General features: G+C 51.5%; 1 protein-coding gene across 2 annotated transcripts in view; it reads right to left on the bottom strand.

Annotated features, from left to right (window-relative positions):
* Positions 1-2,106: 2,106 nt before the first annotated feature.
* Positions 2,107-8,054, bottom strand: part of EPHX2 (epoxide hydrolase 2) — a 100,800-nt gene continuing 94,852 nt past the window's right edge. For both annotated transcript variants that reach the window (XM_075923324.1, XM_075923325.1), the window contains one exon: positions 2,107-2,561. In XM_075923324.1, the coding sequence (XP_075779439.1) occupies positions 2,477-2,561 (85 nt within the window). In that variant the 3' untranslated portion in view covers positions 2,107-2,476. The remainder of the gene's footprint in view (positions 2,562-8,054) is intronic.

Below are 8,054 nucleotides of genomic sequence, written 5' to 3'. Positions count from 1 at the left end.
GCCTTCTTTCGAAAGAGGAACTTTCGAAAGAAGGCATTCTTCCTCGTGAAACGAGGTTTACCGCCATCGAAAGAAAAGCCGCGTTCTTTCGAAATAATTTCGAAAGAACGCGGCTTGAGTCTGGACGCAGGGGAAGTTTTTTCGGCAAAAGGCTACTTTTCCCGAAAAAAACCCTGAGTCTGGACACAGCCTTAGTGATTCCCAGTTTTGTTCATTCTCTCTGGGGTACCTGGAATTAGCCTCCTTTGGCAGACAGGACACAAGGCTAGATGGACCTTTGGTCTGACCCAGTCTGGTTGCTAGGAAGGAGCTCTAGATTCCAGATCTAGATTCTAGTCAAAATCTTGTATAGTCCCTCATTTTCAGAGCACACTTACCTTGGGAGAACAGCTCTCCGCATTTTTGGCTTGCAGTGAGGCTTCCTTCTAAGAAGGATATCTCAGGATCTGGGGGGCGGGGGAAGGGGTTCTCTGTCTGCTTTCACTGTTAACCACATTGAGTGTCTTCCACAAGCACTCGGGTGACAATGCACTGCAAACACACCTTACAAAGAGTCTCTACCAGGATGAATGCAACCTGACCATATCCAGCTGCTGCCTGGAAATACATTGTAAGCTAAGTGCTTGGGCAGCTCCCCAGGAAAGACCCAAATGCCACCCAGCTGATTAACATCGCAGCCCACAGCTGTCACTATGTCTTTCTGCTGGTGGTGCACATCTGCACAGCCTCAGTGTACATAGCACAATTTATTCTGCACATGAATTGAAAAAATTAGAGGGAACATTGCTGGGTGTTGTAACATCGCTTCTATGATTTATTTCCATTCTTGATTTACAAAAGACTCTTGAAATGATAAAAGCAGAAGCTAGGTCCCCAAGCAGTTAAAAAAAAAGTTATTAGTACCCAGTAGGGAAGCGGATTCATCACAGTTAACTCAGGTGTTTAACTCAACAAAATCTAATTGCAGAGGGTCTGGGTGGTGAGCTGAGGCAGGCAATTAGGATGCAGGAGGGGGTGGGGTGCCAGGTGGAGGTCCTGGCCAGGAGGCGCTTACCTAGGTGGCTGCCAGCCAGCAGCCCAGCAGGTCCCTTAAGCAGGCTCCCTGCCTGCCACAATCACAGGCCACTCAAAGTGGCCAGCTGCCTCTTCACACGAGAGACGTCACACGCTGCCCCCAACCACAGCACAACCACAGCTCCCTTTGGCCGATTTCGATGCCTGTGCTGGGGGCGGGGCCATTGTGCAAAGCCCCTCCTTCCCCCCCCCCCCCGCAAGAGACACATGGTAGCTAGAGTCACATGACCACCTGAGGGTCATGGAGGCCGTGGGCAGGATCCACAGGCGTGGCAGGCCAGCTCTGGCCCACGGGCATATTGTGCCTTCCGCGGCTTAGGCATTTGCCAGGGGCCAAGGCTTGGGCGGGAGGCTATGTCAGAATGGACATCACCGCTCTCTAGTCTGAATGGCGGAAATCAAAGATGACTCGCTGCTTTCAGGCGATTTCAGGGGACAAAAGCTCCCTCCCTTGTCGCTTCTTGCAGAGGTGTGTGAGCTAGAAAACGGGCCGGTCTGGTTTGGGGGCCAAGTGGAACCAAACCCTGAGGAAGGCGTTTGCTAGAGGAGGAAAGTTACCACCACAAACTATTTACAGGGCTTTAGCTGGGCCGTTTGGTTGCATAACTCGTCAGCTGTGGATGCAGGCGACACTTGGGGAGTCACGCTTCCCCTCGGACTTGCATCCCCGTTTGAAATGTTCAGTCACTCCATGGGCAGTGGGTGAGGGTAGAGCAAGCCCTCAGCCCCGCCCCCAGCCCTGCCCTTTTGCCCAGGCCTGCCCCCACAGGTGCCAAGCTGCCCACCCCTGCTCCATGGGGAGGGAGGAGAGTGTGCGGCCCCAGACTCCCCGACCCCAGAGCGGGCTGGCGCTCGGGGGCAGCAATACTCCATCCCCAGTGCTCCTACAGTAGGTGTTCTGTGGGCAGAGAGTGGGCGGGGCCAGCCTGGTGGTTTGGGAAGACAATCTCTTCCCCCAGCTATGATACCCACTGCCCCTGAGTCTCTCGCTACCCAGGGAATTTTTTTTTTCTTTGCAGCTTCCATTACATGCTAAGGCTATGACAACACTCGCTTTACCGCCCCCTGCAGCTTTGAGATTTGGACCCGGCCTCTGCATTTGCCAGGATACACTGGTGTCCTCTGCATCACAACACACACAGGAAAACTGCCCAGAGTCTGAGTTAGATGCTAAAATCCCTCACAGCGATGTAAGGACAAAGGCGGGCCGTTATGCAGCTTGATGTGGCTAGCGGAGCCCAGCTTACCCTAACTTTCCCACTGGACACCTGGAAAACCAAACCCCAGAGGCAAAACCTAGCCCCTCCGGCGTGCAGCTGCACCCCGTCGGGCAAAACTGGCAGAGCCACCCTCACGCCCCAGCAGCAAGAGCGTCCAATGAAGCAGGAAGTCGAGGGGAAACTCAGAGTTTCGAAATCTTCTGCAGCAAAGAATTGTCGTGAACTTTCTCCAGCCACTCGATGAGGATGTGATTCAGAGCAGCCGGCCTGTAAAGAACAAAACAAAGCCACACGCTTCATTAAGCTGAGATGGCTCCTGCCTGCCTCGCTTTTACACCCCAAGGAAAATTCGGCTTCTGTCCATTTCCCAGCTGCGCAGTCTCACTTCTATGAAATGTATTTCATGTCCCATGAAAAGTTTAGAAGAAAATGATCCATGTTATGATTAAACGATGTGGTATTAACCTAGGGAAAATAGAGGCTGCCCGTTACAAGCTGAACATTTAACTCCAGGCCCACCAACGGGCCCGTTAGAATCACCGCCACCTGCTCCGGCTGGCTTTGAGGGTCTGTGGGGGAGGTGCCATGCTGACGTGGGACTGGCTGCCCTAGCCCCGCCCCTTCCGCCCCAGGTCCCACCCTTTCTGGGAGCAAGGAGTCCCCCACATTGTCCAGGTGCCCGGCCTTCCTGCCAGCGCCCCTGTTTGACTCCAAAATGCCTTTTTGGCTAAATAGAATGTTAATTATTTGATTGTTCTAATTTTTCAGTCCAAGCATGGTGCCAAGTCCAATGCCCTACAGAAGCTGAAGTCTATTGCATCAACACTCCTACTTTTATAAACAAAACTTGTAATCTAGTCCAAAACTCAAGTCTGACAACATCTCGTTTCCATCAATCCATGTCTGCCGACATTCATTGTCACCCTCCTTTAACTCTTCGCCTTTCCAGTCCTAAATCAGCCATTCCTTTGTTTTGCCCCAGATTGACATCAGGCTCATAGGTCTGAAACTGCTCCAACCACTAGGCCTGTCTCTTGGTCCTACCTACCAAGCAAAACCACATATATCCCTGTTCTCACACCCCACTGCTCCTTGGCCAGCTCTTCTACAACTCTTGGATGCAAATAATCTGACGCTGATAATGGAATGTGTCTAATGTTAGGGGCCTCTGTTTATCACCCTCCTGAGTTACTGCGGGACTAGAAAGCTGGGATATGAATCCATTATGTGGCTCTTTCCTAGAACAGAAAATACGGGCCAGCACTAACTCATTGACCTTTGTTTCCACTCATCCAAGGGGGCATACGCATGGGAGGGGGTCTGTCCCAATGCTCCAGCTACAACCCTGATAGAAATCTTCAAAGGGGAATGCTTAAGTGCCAGTGTTACGTTCTCCTCCTGTGCATTACCAGCCGATGTAGTTCTGCTCCTGTCCGTGCAGATACTTGATGTTTTATCCAACGGTGGGAACGGGAGTCATGCATGTGATGGACAAGAGGGTGGTAGGTTGTGTCTGCTTGGCTCCAGTGATTCCTGGCAACCAGGTGAGCTCAGCTGGCACGGGGAGAAAGCTTGCCCTGAAACTTTTCTCCACGGATTGAATGGTGAGGCTGGGAAGATGGTCGCCTCCCTGCTGGCTGTTAAAATAGTTCCATGGACTGTGTGTTGAAGGCTCCTTTAACTCCCCCTTTTAGAGACACCCATGATTCACGCTCAGAGAAGGAAAATATTTGCATGACTGGGTTGGTGCCCAGATACCACGGTGAGAGGTGCCGTGGATACACCTGAGATGGATCAAATCAGCCTGCCTTGTCCGGCGGGGGCTAACATCAGAGGAAAGCAACAAATTCCAGCTTGGGTGATTCCCTTCTGCTTCCCTGGGATGCTCCTGCCGAGGCATTTGGATACGGAATTCTTCATCCCCTCCCAATGCTACCGGCAGCTACAGCAACCCACGTTGCCTCAGGGCGGGGTGACCATCAGAGGATGGTGAAGAGGGTGGGAGTGAGAGTGGACAAGCCAGCATCTGTAAAGCACATGGAGATCTTTGAGTGAAGAGGGCCAAGTTCAGTAGCAGGATTAAGGGAAACCAGGATGGTGTAAACAAGAATAAAAGTTATTTACTGATTCCCACAATATAAGAACTGGGGGTCACCAAATGAAATTAATAGGCAGCAAGTTTAAAATAAACAAAAGGAAGTTTTTCTTCACTCACTGCAGTGTCAACTTGTGGAACTCCTTGCCACAGGATGTGGTGAAGGCTAGGACTTTAACAGGGTTCAAAAAAGAGCTAGATAGATTCATGGAGGTTAGGTCCATCAATGGCTATTAGCCAGGATGGGTAGGAATAGTGTCCCTAGCCTCTGTTTGTCTGCAGGTGGGTAACAGGGGAGGGATCACATGTTGTGTTCTTCCTCTCGCTCCCTCTGGGGCATCTGGTATTGGCCACTGTTGGCAGACAGGATACTGGGCTGGATGGACCATTGGCCTGACCCAGTCTGGCCGTTCTTACGTGTCTGTTTATTTGCTTCACCCACAATTCAGCAAGCAGCTCTTATTTTAAGCTGGGACACAAACGATCATCCACACTCTGGGTGCATCTTGACAGCCGTCAGTGAAAACAGCCTCCAAGAGACTACGTCACTGGTTACGTGACAGAGCGTCACCTCCGGCTGGAGCGAGCCCCAAATATTCATTTCCAGTGAAAGACACTGATGCTCACAGACATCCCTTTGCAGAGTTAGAGAACAAGTGAACTACAATGACAGCCCTTTGACAGATGCAAATATGTTAGAGTTACTCTCTGGCCCATGATCAAAAGGCTGCGTGCTGATTGGCTCAGAAGATCACTAGTTTTCTCTGCGTCAGCCAATCGCATCGCATATCATGATACCGAGGCGCAATATGCCACATGGGTGCATGTTAACATACATAAGTGAAATCCATTGGTCTGAGCAGAGAATTCTGCCAGGAAACCTGGAGTTCTAACATGATTATTAACCTGTGTCGGGCTCCACACAAGCCAATTAATCTCTCTGCTTCCGCTGCCGTGTCTGTGGAATGAAGATGCGGGTGTATATCACAGAGGGTGTTGGGAGGAGAGACTAATTAGTCTTTGAAAGAGAAGAAACGCTGGGTGAATGGCACTCTCTCATAATGCTTATGGGCCCAGTGCTCCTCTCCTATAGCTGAGCAGAGCTGCCTTGACTTGAATGACCCAAACAGGGCTGAAAAGACAAATAAGGCCCAGGGAAATCAGTTGGGACACTCAGATGGGACCCAAAGCCTCCCAAAATGCAGGGAGCATTTAGATCCGACAGCAGAGTAATTTAAACCACTTGTAAGGAGAGGGAAAGGCTCTTAAGCCATTCCAATAGTCTGGTAGGCAAATTACAAACCCTCTGCTGTTTCTTTTGAAGGTGATCGCTACTTAATAGGCTTCCTCTGCAACATCACAGCTCTCTGGGCCTGTCAATGGGCGGCACCCGATATAGCTTTGAATCATCTCCCAGACCAATTACTACATGATTTAATGCAAAACGCTACCCTCTAGCACCGCCTCAGCTCTGGCTGAGGAGTCGTGTCCATTACAAACCCGCAATGTCGGCGGCCCGTCCCCGCAGAGAGAGATGAGAGCCGGATGTTCTGTTCCTTTCCATGAGCACGTGTAACGTTATTCAGCAACGATCTCTCCCTAGTCGATGGCCTGTCTGATGGCTCTGTCCTTTACTGCACTAGTCACTCCTGGCACTCTCATTCGCATCCTCTAAAGCCAGGCGAGTACTCCGCCTCGCAATGTAGCTGGCGAGATTTGAGATGACGTTGTAGAAGAGCAGAAAGCGAGTTGGATTCCAAGCCGGGGTGCAGAGAGAGAGGCATCTCTCAGCCATTTGGACTTATCGTATTACACATGCACTTTGCAGAAATCCAATTGCTCCTGCTGGCTGACTTCGCTGCCTGGCAGCCTGGTTGCTTTTATTTTTTCTGCAGTAGCTCTATCACTCGGGCCCTCTGACACTCGGGCCCGGCCCGAGTGATTTAGTTCAAGGAGTCACGGATGAGCAGGCAGTGGGGAGTTATTTCGCCAGAAGCCTCCATGGAGAAGATGAAGTACGCGCTCTCAGAGGCGCAGACGTTTTGTGGCACGAAGGAGACAGAGGACGAATACTTTCTGTGGGCTGAGAACAGGAGGAAAATGGAACAGAGCTAGGAACTTATGGAGGGGGAGGGGGTTTACCCACTGGCCGATGGGCAAAGGTAAAGGAACGTCAGTGGTGTATTTTCCTTTCCAATAATATGAAGGTTTAATTTAAAGAAAGGGTGGAACCTTCTTTAATTTATACCTCCTCCCCCCCCCCCCCGCCCCCCCCACACACACTGCTGGCCCTTCCCAGGTACCTGAAACATCCTGCTCAAAGTCACAGCCAGCCTGGGGGAAGAAGGAACTCGCTGTTCGCGTGGGAGAGAATTGGGAATGTGGTTAGCACGTTCCTACACTTCCCAAGTGAGGATGTTCCCCCACTGCCCTGGGCAAATGGCTTCTTGATCTCCTTGGGAGGAAAGATGGGCCGGCAGCAGTCACAAGTCTCAGAAGGGACTTGAATTCCACTCCCTCCTCTGCTACTGACTGCCTAGGTAAGTCACTTAGCCGTGCCTCAGTTTCCCTGGCAGTAAAATTGAGATACTAGTCCTGCCCTCCCTCCCATGGACGTGTGAGGATAAATATGTTTGCAACAAAGTGAACTGTCTCATGGAGGGGGAGAGAGAAGAAAAAAGAAAATTATCCAATTATCCTGTCCCCTCAGACTGCTGGACATGTGGGGCGGCGGGGGAGGGGCAGGAGGTGTCTGGGCCTACATAAATCAGACCCAGCTCCTTGCAAGAGGGGAGAAGGATGCAGCTGGATGAGGAAGGATTCACTATGAGGAAGTACTTAGGGAAAACCAGGGCCTGAAAGGGGCAGAAGAGACCCACATCTGCTGGGGAAAACCTCCTGGGTTTGGGGCGCGCTGGGCGCAGGCTAGGGGCTGCCTCCCCTGGAAACTGAGGCCTTGCCACAGAGGTAAGAGAATTAGAGGCCTTGGGTGTAGAAGCAGCCGGTGGATAAGGATTAGTCCATTAATGCCCACTTTGCACTCCCTGGGGCCAGCCAGCAGCTTATAATGCTCGTGACTGAAGTACTCCGACATGCCAGGAAAAGGGGCCGTATTCTGCCCTTAGAAGGTACAGCACGAAGTACCCGCCCCCCAACCCCCATTACACCAGCTCCTGCCCACTTGCCTCCCTGGACCAGTTCCTCTCCCGCCTTCCCCTCGGAGATGCTGCTGGTACTCGCCTCTCAGCTCCACTCACTTAACTACGCTAATCGACTCTCGTGAGACGGCCCCTCCCAGCCTGACTCCTCTCTGGCTCTTTCGCTGATAATTCCTCGGGGCGAAATGCCAGCCAGCCGGCCGATGACGTGGGCTAAGCTCACGAGACTGCTTTACTAGAGCGAATTATAAAAGCACCCAATGGGCTGGGTCAGACGGTTCTTTACACCCAGGTTTCTCAGCCAGTGGTCTGAGTACCCTGAGAGGTACTCAAGAGAAGTCTAAGGGGTACGTCAACACAACTGAAATTTGGAGAAAACTATTATTTTTGTATTTTTTACACCCAAAAATTTCATCGCCTGCCCGGCTGGAGCATATGACTTATGAGGAGAGGCTGAGGGAGTTGGGTCTCTTTAGCCTGCAGAAGCAAAGAGCGAGGGGGGATTTG

Source organism: Pelodiscus sinensis, chromosome 3 (assembly GCF_049634645.1).
Source record: "Pelodiscus sinensis isolate JC-2024 chromosome 3, ASM4963464v1, whole genome shotgun sequence".
Classification (NCBI taxonomy): Eukaryota; Metazoa; Chordata; order Testudines; family Trionychidae; genus Pelodiscus; species Pelodiscus sinensis.
The sequence above is the reverse complement of the archived record's forward strand: the minus strand, read 5'-3'. Positions and strand labels throughout refer to the sequence as shown.